At 37.0% G+C, this 17,217-nt stretch overlaps 1 protein-coding gene across 1 annotated transcript in view; it reads right to left on the bottom strand.

Annotated features, from left to right (window-relative positions):
* Positions 1-17,217, bottom strand: part of gbe1b (glucan (1,4-alpha-), branching enzyme 1b) — a 134,578-nt gene that overhangs the window by 71,290 nt on the left and 46,071 nt on the right. The window contains exons 8-10 of the mRNA XM_084126694.1: positions 4,732-4,847; positions 4,116-4,243; positions 1,965-2,063 (exon numbers count right to left, since the gene is read on the bottom strand). Of these exons, the coding sequence (XP_083982820.1) occupies positions 1,965-2,063; positions 4,116-4,243; positions 4,732-4,847 (343 nt within the window). The remainder of the gene's footprint in view (positions 1-1,964; positions 2,064-4,115; positions 4,244-4,731; positions 4,848-17,217) is intronic.

The following is a 17,217-nucleotide window of genomic DNA, read 5'->3' as shown; positions in this document are numbered from 1 at the left end:
CCATAACCAACTGCTAACCTTTGGTCGTGACGTAACCCTACAACTCAAACTAACGCACAACATCAACGTCATCGTTCTCAGCCACTCCCTGTTCGCTGATTGGGCCGCCAAAAATTTGGCCGGAGAAAACCAAAGAATACACCACAATCCCAGACGTAGTACTGAAGGGAAATAAAATTGAGCGGAAGTACGCAGGAGGGCGGAGCCAGGCTAATATAATGAGTCTCTTCAGAATATTTGGACTAAACCACTCAATTCATAAGTTTTATGATCTCTTTATGAATCTCTTTTTGAAGGGTCAAAGTGTTGCACAGATTTCATCAAAAGCTCTTTATTTGTTTTTCGACGATGAACGAAAGTCTTACTGGTTTGGAACGACATGAGGCTGAGTAATTAATGACAGAATTTTAATTTTTGGGTGAACTAACCCGTTAAGGTTTCAGTTTTACAATGGATATTAAGATTTTGCAGTGTAAACAAATAGTTGAATTATTTAAGGATCAAGCTATTATTTTATTATTATCTTTTCAAACCATTATGAGCCAAAGCGAATTGTTTTTAAAGCAAAACACCAAAAATATGACATTGGGAACCTCAAGTGGTCATGATGATTTTGAAGACTCGCAAATATTCTGTTTAACACAGAGACAAATGGAATGAACCAAACTGGTTTCTAGTTACTTCAGATGATACAGAATTTAAAATTTATTTTCATAAAAACTTCCAATTATTATATCTAGCTAAACCCACCAATGGGTCAGACTTAGAGTAGTGAACAGATATAACAAACCGCTGAAATAAAGGGTTCAAACTGATAGTTTGATCAACTGTGGCTCTCTGATCAGTCTGATAGATGTGCTTTGCCTTGTGCTATTGCCAAGAAAAGAATCCCAAAATCTCTCTCTCTCTCTCTCTCTCTATATATATTTATCCATAATGAGAAGACCTTCATTAATATGCATATCCACAGAAACAGCACAGAACAAAGGAATGCTTTAGATCAACTCACAGAAGAAACCCTAATTAAGAAAAATGATTGAAGAATTGCCCATAATTACACTTTTAATTATGCACACTCACAAAAAAGACAAAAAAAACATGACTGCAAGTAGAAAACGCATCCCAGTTTCCAAGTGTATGACAAATTATAAATATCTGCCAAGAAAAATTTTAATACGGCCTATTTATCTAATCCACCGCTTGTCAGTCTAGATTTGGAGCTGGTTCTAGATACAGTATCTTTACATCTAATTCCCCAGAGAAAAAGATAGAAACACGTCTTGCTTCCAAATTACAAGCAGGGCAAGTGCGTGATGAATGATGAATGAGATATTTAGCACGATAGGGCACAAACAAACTGGCACTACCCGGAGGGAATATATTGAAATATGAGTAAAATGAGGTAAGTTGTCAGTTACGCCAAAGTTCCTTTAAGGCAAGTCATTTCACTCGGCGGCCATCTTTGAAATGCCCCTTGGGCTGCTGTTTCAGTCATGCAAGTACAGCTCTTATCTCTTTGAATGAGGAAACATCAAATTCTCCAAAGCTGCTCACCAAGCTTATGATTAAATTTCATATTTGAAATCATCAATTAAATCTGATGACAACGGTCACATAAATTTACTTTCTTAATGCTCGAATCATGACAAAAAACTACACAGCCAGCCAAAAACATTCAATGCACATTTGCAGTATAGCAACCAGAGCTTCTAACGGCAGCTGCAGTGATGCAATGAATTTACCAATTGGTGATTGGCTCTTTTATTTAGAAGGCGGGACTTATTCAGCCATATTGCACAATGCATTTTCTCCCATTCATAGCAATATAAGTGCACCGCCTTTGTATAAAGTCTTTGGTTACACTTACAGCAGGACTGTACAGTTGTTTGGTTCATGATGTTGAATGTAAGTGAGCTAATTCCACATTCTCTTTTATGTTATTCATCAATTTATGTTACACTCACTTGAATCCATTTGTCTGGAATGGCCATGGACAGGCGATAGTCAAAACCAAGACCTCCTTCTTTGACTGGACGGCAAATGGTGGGCATACCGGACACATCCTTAAAAAAACAATACATTTCTTAGAAACACAACAATTATGGAGAGGTTAGAAATATTGTTAAAGGAATAACTCTGCCAAAAATAAAGTGTGGACTGGGTATGTGGCTTAAAATGGCAAAAGTAGCATAAAAGTGATTCATACGACTTGTGCACTTGTCTTTAGGAGCCATATTATGACATTTAAAATATGCACATAGTAATTTTTTTTCTTTTGAAAAACAAAAAAATTATGTATTCAAAGTAAGCATTTAAAAAAATATTTTTAATATAATGAAAATTAAATTATAATGATGACTAAAAGTTTATTTATATACATTGAGTGGAACGTCAAAACATCCTTAAAACATTTTTTACAAATAATAATGTATTGCAAAATATAATTAATATTTTATACATTAAAAATAAATAATGTATTGAAACATATGATTCATATTTTATACATTCAAAATGAGTAATGTGTTTGAAAAATATGATTAATATAGTACAACTAATTAATATAATGATGAAATCAAATTTATTTATATACATGGAATGGAACTTAAAAACATCCTAAAAACATTTTATGCGTTAAAAATTGGCTAATACAATAAAATTAAAATTTAATGATGACTCCAGTCATATCTGGCCTAATAAAAAAAAATATGTATATGCATGGAGTGGAACTTAAAAAAAATCCTTAAATAATTGTATACATTAAAAATGATTCATGTATTTGAAAAATATGTTTTGAAATGTAAAATATAATGATGACTCCAGTCATATCTGGCATAATAAAAGTTAATTTATTTATATACATGGAGTGGGTCGCCTCACGGGGGCGTACACGTTGGGATCACATGACCAGCCAAATGTGTTATTGCTGACAAAATCAAAAAACTCATCCATTTTTGCTAGTAATTTTTTTGACTAGATTAGCAGTGGTCTCCAGCCATGCTAGTCTTTTCTGCAGGGTATCACATAATTTGCAGTGCTGTGCAAAATGGAATTAAACGATGAATACAAAAAGTAACTTTCAGCACTGTGGTCCTAGTTTTAGTTATATTTGTAGTCTGTTTTTATGCTATTTAATTGTTTCCTGCAATGTAAGCAAACTGTAGTATTCACAGTCCAGCTCTATCAATGGAGCTCATAAAAGAGAATTAGATGATATCTCTGGTGGGCACTGTCCACTAATTACAAAACACAGAACAAAGTAAGTAAAAAGTAAGTGGTCTCATTAATCATGGCTTTAGACAGAGCCACTGAGTGCTAATTTAATGCACTGTGTCCCGTTGGCTCTGAAGGTTAATTCTGTCTTTGTGGAGTTGGGATACAGTGTCGCTTTTGACAAGATTAAGGTTATCGAGCCATGGCTAAAGGTATTGTAGTCATTTCGGATGATTTCGCCGCATATTTAGAACCAGTACAGCAAGAGAGATGCCTTTCTACTAATTTAAATAGTTATTCACTGATAATCTTCAGATCTCATTTGTGCTTTTGCATATTTAAACTAGCACAAGTTGTTGATGTTCCAAAATGTAATGTGTATTACATAAATATTTCTGGTATGGCCACTTTTCATTACTACTTTTTATTAGTATATTGTCACAGTCGGGTGGAAACTTTGTATCTCCATATTTTGTCTTTTTATTTTTATTTTTTATAAATCATTACTATTGGTCACCATTTATGTCTGTCTGTGGGATTTGCAAATATTTAACCAATGAAAAGTATTAAAAAGAGCTTGTGACTGAACCTTGTAACTCCATTGGATCCTCAAACTGTCAGTCAAACCTCATAACTTCACTCACCTCTATTGTGAATGAAGTGTTGCACGCAATTTGGATTCTCTCTGCTTGTTTGCAAGGCAAGTGTAAATAAAGACAAGTCCTATTTTTGCAGCTTTAAGTATAAGCCATGGCTTTTGGGAACTTACTGTAGTATTACTGTCATTTCAAAGAATCAGAATAAGAACAGTAGCAACTCAGTTAAAGAACTGCTGACATTTCATAAATACTCTTCATGCTCAGCTTTTATGTACAGTGTATTTCAGAAGAAAACATATGGCTTACCTCTGCAATAGTGATGCAGTCTTTATTGAGAGTGTGTAAAATATGGTTTGCCAACATGAGATACACAAGAGAGTCCTCATCTACTTGAAGTCCAAAGTATTCAGCATAATCCCCAGAAAATCCTGATCCTGAGCATCAAGGAACATGAAGTTGAAATCAGATATACCATAATTGACAGTTACATTTTTATAATTACCTAGCAAATACACAAAACTTATTTTATCTATGTCTAATGTCTGATGTCTAATGTGATCTTTCATTAAAAGCAAGTAGGATTTAGTCAAAGCGATTGCAAACCTACCCATGTTCATTAGCAGTGGTAGAAAATTTAAAAGAAAAGAGAAAAATGTCAGGGTAACCTTTGCCACTCAATTTGTGTAATTAATTTCTTGCTTGAAAGAACTCGTATCACATGCTTTTCCTTCTTAATTCCGCTCATTTATGAGAGTTTACGTAACACGCTCACTGTGTATTGAAAATGCCCTTAGAACGATCGCTCTTCCAAGAAAAGGCTTTTCTACCTGTTCTACAATAAGAGTCTGTGACATTTACAGGGGGAGAAGGTTATTGTGTATGGTAATCATAAGTAAAGATGCTTAATTTTCCATGGACGTACCGATCCCATGATGATGGTAGAGCATAGATGTGACTCCATCGAACCGGAATCCATCGAATCTGTACTCCTCCATCCACCAGCGCAGGTTTGACAGGAGGAAACGCAAGACCTCCCAGCTACACAAACACAAACAGTTATTATGCATTTCTGACATGAATACTAAAAACTGTGCAAATACACACACACTCATCTTCATTTTCGTTATACGTTTCGTTATGATGGCATGCCGTAAACATACCTATTGCTTAAGCACCTGTAAGCTAACATGATCATCAAACATTAAACAGCATATAAATCAAAACTGCTTAACGTAACCGGATAAAATGTCGAACCGATGAAGAGATACAGGACTGTGCAGCTTTGTGTGTGTTGACGGACTCAATCTACTTGTCCAAAAAAAAACCCCGTGATTTTCTCAGTTTTTTGTTAAAAATGTTGCTTTATTTTAAATTAAACTTACCGACATTCAAGTGTAGTCTTTTGAAAAAAAAGAATGCATGAAGCTAGAATTAATGTTTTGTTTTTGCAAGCAAAGGCTCTGTCATTTCTTTTGATATATTATATGTTTATGATACAAAATATTCTGGAGGTTACGAAAGTTTTGTGAAATTGATCAAAAAATGCTGGTGGTGGCAGGCAACTTTAAACAAAAAAAGTGCTGGATGGGAAAGAGTTGATGCATATATTTTAATTTGAACTACCGATATATTAAGCATATTTGCTCATGACTTCTGAATAAACATTATTTTAAAGCAGGGTTCTTCAACATTACTGCATGGGACCACCAACTATTGTTTGATGTAACAATTATGCGTTTAACCAAAGTACAATGTTAAATTAACCTCAGCAAAAGCTTAAAGTTCATATATTTTAGTGCCATTGTTACATGCAGTTACTATATATATATAATAACTATAAAGTATGCATAATTACATGCAACTAACCCTAAACCAAACCCTAATCCTAACCCTATTTAGAAAGTACATGTAGTTACTTAATATTACTCTATTACAATGTAATTATACATTTAAATACTAAGAATTGATGTCCAATGTAACATCATAAAATACTATTTGTAAATACATTCATGTGCTAATAAATGCATGTTATCATACAGACTTAAAATATATTAGTCAAATTTATACAATATGTAACAGAGGGTCCCTGTCCTGTCTCACGGTTTTAAATTGTTACTCCTGAAATATCACAAACTTTTTTAATAAGACCTGCATTCAGTTTATCGTAATGAATGGAGCAGTTTCTGTTATACAGTGATTGTGTGTACAAAACTTTCTGGAAGACCTGAGTTGTGGCTCCAGGTTCTCAGGCACCAGGCACCAGGCAATATAATTAATCCAGCTGACATCATCACTTTCTGGGATGTGTTGCTTCCCAGATGGCGAGAACTCTGCACTGCCTGGAAGTGCGGTATTATTGCGTTGACAGAGTTAGGATTTCACATGATACAGAGTGAAACAAACCTCCTGATAGTGCAGCGAGCATCGATCACAACTACACTCATGATACAGCAGCACACAGACTATTTGGCTCTAGAATTTAAACAAAAAAACATTTGTTTTTGCTCTTTCTAGTAGGAAAAGGGTTCTCAACTTCAACAGATTATTAAAACATTATGTGAAAGGTGAAATCAATGTGATGATCCATAAAAATTGGGATCATTGAGTGAGTGCTGGAAATGTCTGTTTGCATTAAAGGGGTTGTTCAAAGATATTTCACCAAGTACAACATGTTCACCATCAACACCTTTGATGATCCTGGAACAACATTCCAATTAACCAATCAGATTTGAGGGACAAGTTTACAGTTTATGTCAGGTTTAGGCTTACAACCAGGGTTAGTTGCTTCTACATCAGTGTTATTCACCTATCATTTCCCTCTGATTTAAGGGATAAGTTACTCGTAGGGTTAGGACTTCTGACAGGAATTTTGTTCCAGGATCAACCAAATATGTTGACCCAGAAACATGTCTTACTTGCCAAAATCAAGGTGACCCTAAAGCGAGTTGTTCAGTTGAATCATTACAAATTGAGCCCGTTTAAATAGACGGTTCTTGGTTTGAACTTGGAGAATTGTTCACTCGAAAACCACTGATTCACTCTGATTTGTGAGCGAAAGTATTTTGTTCACGAAGACCAAATACCAATCCAAGTTGAACATAACAGCAGAGATGATACAGTACGTGACTAAATATTCGAATAGTGTGGTTAGTTAAGGTGTGGTCACAGTTACCACTCACTCTTAAAAATAAAAGGTGCCAAAAGGGGGTTTTCGCTGAGATACCATAGAACAGGGATAGGCAACTCCGGTCCTGGAGGGCCACTGTCCTGCAGAGTTTAGATTCAGCCCTGATGAAAACTCACCTGCCTGTATCTATCTAGTAATCCTGAAAACACTGATTGCCTTGTTCAGGTGTGTTTAATTAGGGTTGGAGCTAAACTCTGCAGGACAGTGGCCCTCCAGGACCGGAGTTGCCTATCCCTGCCATAGAAGAACAATTTTTGGGTTTCCTGAAGAACCTTTAAACAGTTCTTAAAATAACCTCTCTTTTTTAGTGTGAAGAACATTTAAAAAATCTAAATAAGCTTTTTTCCACTAAAAGAACATTTTGTGAAATGGAAAGGTTCCATAGATGCCAATAAAGAAGCTCTACTTTTAAGAGTGCTGTTCGGCAAATTTTTCACAGTCAAACTTTCAATAGGAATACATGCGATTACCAATTTCGCATGAGGGTAAAAGATTCCCCAACACATTTTTCATAACAGGTTCAAGTTGACCAACAGAAAGCTGCTTGGTTTGAAAGTGACTTCTGTGAGTTGTGCTTCATTCATTGCTACTCTAACTGACACATTTTGTCCACAGAATTTTGGTGAAATTTATTAACACAAAAGAAGATATTTTGAAGAATGTTGGTAACCAAACAGTTGACGGTAGCCATTGACTTCTATATTCTTTTTTTCCCAACTATGGAAATCTAAGGCTACAGTCAACTGTATAATTACCAACAATCTTCAAAATATCTTCTTTTGTGTTAATTTTTCCATTTTCATTTTTGGGTGAACTATCCCTTTAAGAACCTATAAAAAAGTGTGGTTGTGAACCCCTGCGGTAATTTACGCCTTAATTTATGCAAATGTTTTGAAACCCCCTTGGTAATTTTTTGAAAAGCTGCACATACATGTGGGACTCAATCTATGTTCAAAACCTCTATGAATACCAATACGCTCAAGCTATAGTGAATCCTCATCAGGTATCCCAATCAGCTTCCTGTGGCATGCGGCTATGAGCATAAATTATCCGTCAGGATGAGAAATTGGAATCAACTCATCTCTAAAGTATGTCTGTATCCTGGTGTTTGGATGATATGTGTAGGCACTTGTGACTAGCCCCCTCCAGCTGAGCATCCTCAACAACTTGGAGTAATGGCCACGTTGCCATAGAAACTTTGTTAAAATGTGAGCGCAGGGGTCCTCTGGCACCATGAGAAGCACACACAGAACAAGGTAAAGCACCTCAACCGTGTGAAGCCAAATTAAAGAGCGCGAAAGAACACCATCATCATGCCTGAGAGTTTTATAAATGCCAGGTGCTCCGATTCGTGGTACAGCATCCTTAATGTTATTGTCAGAGGAAGGACAATGTGACACTTACGATGCTGCCGGTTCTGGCCGGAACGATAGCTAGCATTAATCCTACATCTTAAACTGTATTCAACTGCACGAATGCTCTTCAACCTCCATTCTTCTCTTCTAAACTTCTACAACAATGCCAAAAGGCCTAGGTAGCAGAAAATGAGAAAAATATGGAAATGAACCATTTTTTGACACTCACACTGGAACTTGAAGCTATTCAGAATAACTTATGAACCTCCTCGCACATGCAAGTCTGCAGAACTGTGAAGATGCCTGATAACATTAGCTTGCTATAAGGAGTAACAGCCTTCATTTGGAGTCATTCCATGCTTTGCCTGATGTATTCAGTGCCGTGCTGATCTAGGCAGCAACATTCATGTATGCTAAATCAAATATATGGATACAAGTCCCAGTCGGACAGGCGCAAATCCCCCAAAGCTTCTTCCAGGACTGAGCAGTTTCCAATTGTTTCTGCATGAGGAGTGAATCAGGCGCTGGGGTGGATTGTAGTTTTCCAATCCACGGGGGAAATGCTGATACAGATCTCCCCGCCGTCGTTTCATAAAGTTGCAAATGGCGAGTTTGCAACTCAGGGTTTGCTATCGCAATACTAGGGGGCTGTGGTAATCTGATAAGTGTGCGGCATGGGCGCTCACGCAGAGCTGTGAGCGATAAATAGATTATACTGTGATCAACACACATAGCAAAGGCCAAATACACAACGCGTTATCGTGGGACTGAGGGTAATGCCTCCCTGAGCAGGGCCATGACAAAGCTGCACCTGCACATTAAAGCCATAAGAACAGCTGTTATTCCTTATGGGCAAGGGAGGGTACACGGTGGGTAAAAAGTCTTCAGGTGAGATGGTGTGGAGATAAAGCAGGGATACTCAACTTTGGAAAGCTCAGGGGCCGCACAGAAGAGTCCATTTAGCCTCAAGGGCCGCACTTAATTTAACTAGTTCTTTTATATTAATGAGGTAAGCAGAGTAATTGGTTGTAATTGGTTCTAATGGAGTAATTGGTTCTAATTGTTAATAATCTTGGTTGGTAATTTCTACATACATTTAAAGATTTTAAGTTAAATTTGATATTAACGCTTAAATTAACGCTTCATAAGCGAACAGGAAATAACAATGAACAAGCGAACATAAATATTAACCTAAAACTGTAAAGTTTAAAAAATAAAATGTGATTTGTCTATTGAACATTTAGACAAAATAAGTCAAATATATTTAAAAATATAGAATATATAGGATTTACAACATGAAAATATAAATAAAATTAAGTAGAAATCAATTAGATAAAATATGTGTATATAAAATATATTGCATAGATAAATAACAGGTCCTACTCCAAATATATCATAATAAAATGAAAAATAATTTGATTAAATTAATTGATCGTGTTTATTATGATGAGCATACCACATCATAAAGAATGACAATGATGACTAAAAATGAATATGTCCAACACTTGCGGTTTTGTGTTTGATCCACATTTAACATGATTTTCTCTCTCTCTATATATATATATATATATATATATATATATATATATATATATATATATATATATATAAGGAATGAAATATTAATTAAGCATAAGATTAAATTTAGTAAACAGTCATCTTGAAAAAGCAAATGACAACAAGCAATTCCAAGGGGGTCCTCGCACCATCTGTGCTTGGGCCCTAAAAAGTTAATCTTGCAGTTGCCTACAGTAAATCAGCAAAGACCTCCAAGCAAAAAGACACATGCATTGTGATAAGTGGACATTTCAGAAATCATATTAAAAGTATACTTCAACTTTCTGAAGAGCATGGATAATTCACTAGGGGGAGCAGAAGACATGCAGTAGAACATATACGTTTTGGGGGAAAGGTCTTACAAAGTCATAAATCTATAGGATAATATATCAACTTTATAGGGTTAACATAGAATGAACACAGTACTGTAAATTGCAGTTACCACAATGTTGATATCACACAGGCCACCAAATGGCTTGAGGCCAGCGTGTTGAGTATCGCTGAGGTGAAGGAACCAGTTACTGACAACACTATGGCTAGAAAATGACAAATGGGCCAGTTTTCGCCTTAACCAGATTACATACAATTTCAAGGGTGTCTGGAAGGACGGTAAAATGCTGTTTCATTTGATTACGAGTCTCCCTTCGTGATTTCCCAACATCGCTACCATTTACCATGAGCATTCAATGACAACATACACAGTGAATATCAATGAAATGCCATGCATTGGTAGTCAAGCCTTTCAGTGCAAGAAAGAAAAAAGCCATGTGACATTTCCAGAAAGCCAAATAGCTGATAATCTGCCTCAACACCACATGTATCCTTGGGGAAAGAATGACAGGAAAAAGACAAGTGTGATGATAAACATAAAATGACCTTGCTTCACAGTATGCCTAATACGTCATAAGCACTGGTTCACAGACAGTCACGAATTAACACTACAAGAATACTCTAAAACCGAGGATAATCTCTCAACGGGGATACACTGACCTTATTTGCATTTGCTCTACCTGATATTGTTATCCAGTCTCAGGTGTAAGGAAGATCGCAGGAAGAGGAAAGGTATAAATCCCTGTATCCTCAACATTACAGTCAACCTGCATGAGGACAAATAAATTTACAACCTTGACAGGTCATTTCACACAAGGCGCAGCGGTGAAACGACGGCATCTGACAGTCTGAGAGATGGCAAACAGCCGGGCCTTGTGGGAAACGACGGTTGAGGCACCTCATTTCACGCATCTCACATGCTGCGCCTGTCCTATCTGCAAAACGGCTTCTTCACTCATTCAATAAGAGACAAGCAGCGCAGATTAATGTTTATTGGGGAAGAGATGGATAACACCTGGACAAAATGATGTGACAAGTGCCATCGTCGTATAATTTTTTATTTTTTTGTTGTTGTTGCATAGAGGGCTCTGGAATTCATCCAAAACTGTCAGAATTAGCATTCTTCATCTGCATCCAGTGTGCCTCTGGTGAATTCCAGGCATTTGTCTCAATAGAAAGTTTATTAAGTCTCACGGAGAGGTGTTGGGTGAACATGCAACGTGTTCTGATGTGGAATGAATATTCTGTGGAAACGTGGCTGGGGAACCTCATGAACTTTATCCACTGTTGTCACTGGAAATCTTTCACAAAGGCCAAGTATAATTCACGCTTATTGCACAGCATACCAAGCGTGCCCCATAAAGTCATTAAACCTGCGCATTCCTCTTAGTTCAGATTTGAAAAAAAGAGCAATAGCATTGGTGAATGTAATGCACGATCGAAATGTGAGACCACAAAAGAAGCTAGCCTCGGGTCTGGCTCCGTTTGATGTGCAGAGGGATTTCCGGTGATGACTGATGAAAAATGGATGCAAATGAGCCAATACAGCAGGACACTGGAAGAAGGGATGGATAAGCGTGGAAAGAGCCTTCTGAAGTCACACATCTGAGACCTCTCGAGCGCCAGAGAGAGGGCAGACGTTGGCGATGGCCAAGAGGAAGTGTGCCTGCCCTTCAGGAGATGGGTGGAGAGGAGCGTCGTGGCGGCACAGAGGATTAATTTACTCGCCTTCACAAGGTGTCCTTGCAGCTCTTTGAAACAGCCTATTAGAGGAGCCACAGGAAGCCATGAAGTGCGGCCCAGCGGATGTCTCTGGGCTAGTTAGATCTCTACCACAAGATCTCAAACACTGGCTGTTCGCATTTCCCTGTAGATGCCATCGAGACACGGAGCTTAACAGAGCTAAACAGATTATGCACCAGATGTTTCCATAAAATCACCTTGTGTTAATGACTTTTGCATGTCAAAACGATGGGTTCTACATGTTGAAGATGAGGCAAACATGGAAACTAGATCTTATTACATAATTTGTCATGAATTTTAATAGACGGTTCTGATAGAACAAAAAACACAAATCTCAATGATAGGATTTTGCCCGAACAACCAGCAAAGTTCTACAGCAGGGGCTTGCTCTTTTTAAGTTGGATTTTTTGGGCATTTTAGCCTATAATTGATATAATTTAGAGGAGACATGAAGAAATGAGAGGAGAGAGAGAAGTGGGATCAGGAATGGACATCGAGCCGGGACTTGAACTCAGGTTGGGCTGTTTGTCAGAGCTTTTTGTCTGTAATGGCTCCGACAGTAGATGCTTGCTTGCTAGTATATGTGGATCTGATGTAACCAACAAAGCATGTGGTTGAATGTGAAGGATTATTCTCCACCTGACCCACCACCCCCACCTTTCAAGGTCAAGTACACTCTCAAGACCATTTGACTTGTTTTCTTCCAGCCAACGATTTGGTCTTGAAACGTCTTAGTACCAGGAAAGTAATTCCATAATGAATGGTTGATCAAGAATGGTCCCTCATCCAAAAAAACAAAACAAACAAACATTGGTAACTTCGCCAACGCTTTCTGATTGTTTGTATAAAAGTTGTTTGATTTAACAATGCTGAGCCTTCACAGTCGGCAGGGACGTCCCTTTCTGCGTTTCATAAGCAGGAATTAATAGAGAGCCCGACACCGAGATGCATCCAAACAAGCAGCAACAAGAAAAACAGACAAATGAACCGGCAATGACACCAGGGCGTTCCTCCAGGCTTTTACAAATGACTCTTCAGATGGCTGCTGGTTGTGGCATATGTCTGCTGCGCGTTTAATGAGTCCCTCTGAAAACGGCACAAGCTCAATAAGTATTGAAACTGCAGCTTGGCTCTTATTACAGAATCTCTGCGCCGTCTGACACTAACACTGGATAATGTATTGGCGGCAGCAGCTTTTGGCATGCGCTTATTAAATGTGGGTTCAAAAAGGCATTGATAGACTCCACGGAGGCGGCCGGTCTGTCTCTTAATGTGTGACGAGATGAGCTTACAGACGTGGAAGGAGAAGAAGAGAAACTTAATTATCACGCGCCGCGAGAGCTCCAATCAAAAGGTTCGGGTTTACCGTGAGGGCCATTAGGGTCAGAGCCAGCTAGCGGTTAAAGTGGCATACTCTTTTGTAGAGCTTACCGCTGTGATGACAGTAATGATTTGGAGAACAGAGCGTTGGGCGGCATCCGTGGAGCCGCATACATTGTGTGTTTGACTGGAAGCCAGAACTGTTCAGAGCAAAGGATTGTAAACACGTCTCTGATACTGGGACACAAAAGGGCACTCCGAGCTACTACAAATTTAAGACCCATTTATGTCAATTTGCTGTTGTTCAGTTCAAGTCTTTCATTACTGAAAATCTCACAGGGCATGTCTGATACGTGTTAAGCTAGCATTAAAACACACACTGTTAGATGTAGACTGTCATACATGGGCTTTGTTCGTTTTGTTTCAAATGTATGTGCTCTTGACCAGGGATCTGCACGTTTCCGAGCTGTAAAATAAAAGGATAATGTCATTGCTTTCTAGGGAAAATGACATTAAATGTTAAACAGCCGGTGTTGATGCCAAAAAAAAAAGAAAGAAAAAACTCCAGCTGTTACTGAATGATAATCAGAGCAGAATGCAATTAAAAGACAATGCAAATGCTATGGGCATTAAATTCAGACTTATAGGCTACACATACATTTATTCATGTTTATACTTGATTATAGTTTGGTCCGCTTATAATGTTTGTTTAAGCTTTAAAGAGCCTAAAATTATTTAATACTATTCAGTAGGGATTACTTTTCTATATGCTTGATGCTTTTTATTAATTTAATTTTCAATTGTGGATTTACATTTGCTGCTTTTTTTTATGTAATTTTACTGGCAAAAACATCTCCATAATAAAATTCAGTATTTGACAAGGGTCAAAATAAACAAGCTTTATATTAAAACGTACCATTTTATTGCTGCTGAACCCTTTTTTTTATTTTTATTTTTATATGTTTTTAACTACCCCGTCCTTCAATAAGCGCCTGTCTGCATAGACTCCATCACGGCTTCCCAAAATAAAAACACAAAACTGAAACAATTTCAGAAACTTACAGCTGTTTCACACAAACATCCTTATAGATATTAATGAGCAAACATGTTAACCATCAGCCATAAAAGACAAGTTTTTTTTTTTTTTTTTTAGCTCTTTGTCTTCCAATTATGCACTGCCAATTGTAAACAGTATTCACACATATTATACAGATATGCTTGATGTCAAAATTGTGATTTGGTATATCAGATTTGCTTAAAAAAGCCTAGTTAAGTGTCAACTCTGTTTTGACAGCAAACCAAACAGTTTTTTTTTTTTTTTTTTGAAACACTCCTACAGTTTGCTCTAATTTGTAAAGTTTGTTTTCGAGAACAAAAAACACTGAAGTTCTTTTCCATCAGAAAGAAAACAGATACTCTAAATGAAACCTGTCAGAAGCAAACCCAAAATGAACTTTCTATTCCGCCAGGTGTCAAGAGCATCTCTCGAGATCCATTTCACCTACCTAAGATCTTTTGCTCCGACGAATAAGTGAAAATTTCATGCTTGAGTGTTCTGAATGTCGATTCTGTATACAGGTGGAAATACTTTTATGAGTGCACAAAAACAAAAAGAATGTGATATTTTTGATTCAAAAAGAAAGTCACTCATAACTTAAAAATCTAATGCATGTTCAACATACAAAGACCTGCAGAGTTCAGAATGAGGTGAAAACAATTCCCAAAACACATTTCCAGCTCTACAATCTGATTGGACGTGTCATGTTCATTTTACAATAGCTGATTTAAACACACCTGTGGCTGTTATATTAAAGTTCATATGTTGATTTACACATATCTAAAGTAATGGTTATGAATAGTATTAGTTACATTAATTAATACATTATTTAAATGTATAATTTTTTATAAAAAGCCAGTTTTTAAATCACATTTGAAGTTGATAAAAAAGCCATAAAAATCCAAAATGGGCTGATTGCACATGATCACCTATTACTAGTAACTAGTAAGTTATGCTTATACTAGACTTCTATTAGCAGAAATTCTAACAATTAAAAATAGTAAAATTGATTATTTGCATAAAACAAACTTTCGGTCTACACTATACTTACTCTATACTGTCCTGTACAAATAAAAGCAAAATACTCTAAAAGATAAACCTTAAAGACCCCCGTGGTGAAAATCAAGTTTTTAATGTTGTTAAAGTGTCTATGTCTATGCTAGTTTTAGAAATCAGCTGTCTGACTCTGAGATGGGAAACAGGAACATGGTTTGTGTAACATTAGCAACACATTATTAGCTGTTTGATAACGTAGTCAAGCCAAAGGCTAATCATATCAATTACTGTTATGTGTCCGACGATGTAGAGAGAGATACATAAAACACATTACCATTCTATTACATCGACTTATAGACGAGTCTGTATAATTCACTCTTCCACTTGTTCTGAATCAGTTTGAGATCACCAATAGAAAAAATATCCGATCAATTTTTAAATGGGCAACATTTATTTGAAACAGAACAGCGTGGCAATTATTGCATTTCGAAAGTGATTAGTTGAATTTTAGAGAGCATATTTAACATCAGAGACAAAAGCAGTGAATGATGAGGAAGGACATGCTGATGGAGAATTCACACTGCGCTTTGGCAGAGAGGTTTCATATACAACATTGAAGTAATTGCTGTCAGCCCAAGACGGTGCAGTGGGAATACCGCCAGAGGCAAATAGAGTACAGTAGGTGTTCCAATTTAAAGACTCGCTCAGTATGGGTTTGGGGGAAAAAAAGAAAAGAAACGGAAATTAACATATTAGCTGGAATATGGTTGTGATGAAAAACTAATGGCTACAGAAATACAATGCATTTTTATCTGTAATGATCTGACCGGTCGAATATAAGTTCCAGCTACTTGCCTTAAATCTACAGTAACTGCAACAAGTTGATTTGACCTTGGTATTTAAAGGGACAGATCACCCATAAATAAAAAGTCATCATGTCATCCCAAACCGTTTTAAGCAGTGTAAAGATCTCCTTTTATGTTTGATGGAAGAAAGTCAAGCGAGTTTGGAAGGACATGAGGGTGAGAAAATAATGACAGAGCGAATCCTTTCACTTGGTCTACTGTGGGCTCCACATTTCTAAGCCTCTTAGCTCTTTAGCATTGTCTCTTTGTTTTCAGAGATGAATGAGTCTAAATAGGCAAATGCTGCAATGATTATTCATAAACAGAAAGCATATTTAAAACGCTTTAAGAATTTTACATGAATATTCCGTTGCGTGAGATAAGGACATGTTAATGCTTGATTATGGGCAAACAAAAGTGCTGATGAGGTGAACTAATTATGGAAGCATAATTCCATGCCACATTATTAATTACAGAGATATAACCTGTGAGCACAGCTCAAGAGCACACACACACACACAGACACACACACACACACACACACACACACACACACACACACACACACACACACAGTTCCAGAACAATAAACTTGAATGGTTGGTATTAATTTAGGCAAAATTAGAGCAAAGAAAATGTATTAAAGGAATATTTCACCCAAAAATTTAAATTAACCCATAATTTATCCTGGCTCTTCCCAGCTTCGTAATGGCACTGAATAGAGCCCGAGTTTTTGAAGCTCCAAAAAGCGCATCCATCCATCATACAAATAATCCATACGACTCCAGTGGGTTAACAAATGCCTTTATGCATCAGTGGGGAGAACAAGTATTTGATACACTGCTGATTTTGCAGGTTTTCCTACTTACAGTGAGGAAAATAAGTATTTGAACACCCTGCTATTTTGCAAGTTCTCCCACTTGGAAATCATGGAGGGGTCTGAAATTGTCATCGTAGGTGCATGTCCACTGTGAGAGACAATCTAAAAAAAAAATCCAGAAATCACAATATATGATTT

This window comes from Abramis brama (assembly GCF_963993115.1).
Source record: "Abramis brama genome assembly, chromosome: 10".
Classification (NCBI taxonomy): domain Eukaryota; kingdom Metazoa; phylum Chordata; class Actinopteri; order Cypriniformes; family Leuciscidae; genus Abramis; species Abramis brama.
Note: the sequence above shows the minus strand (reverse complement) of the source record. Positions and strands in the feature narration are given on the sequence as shown.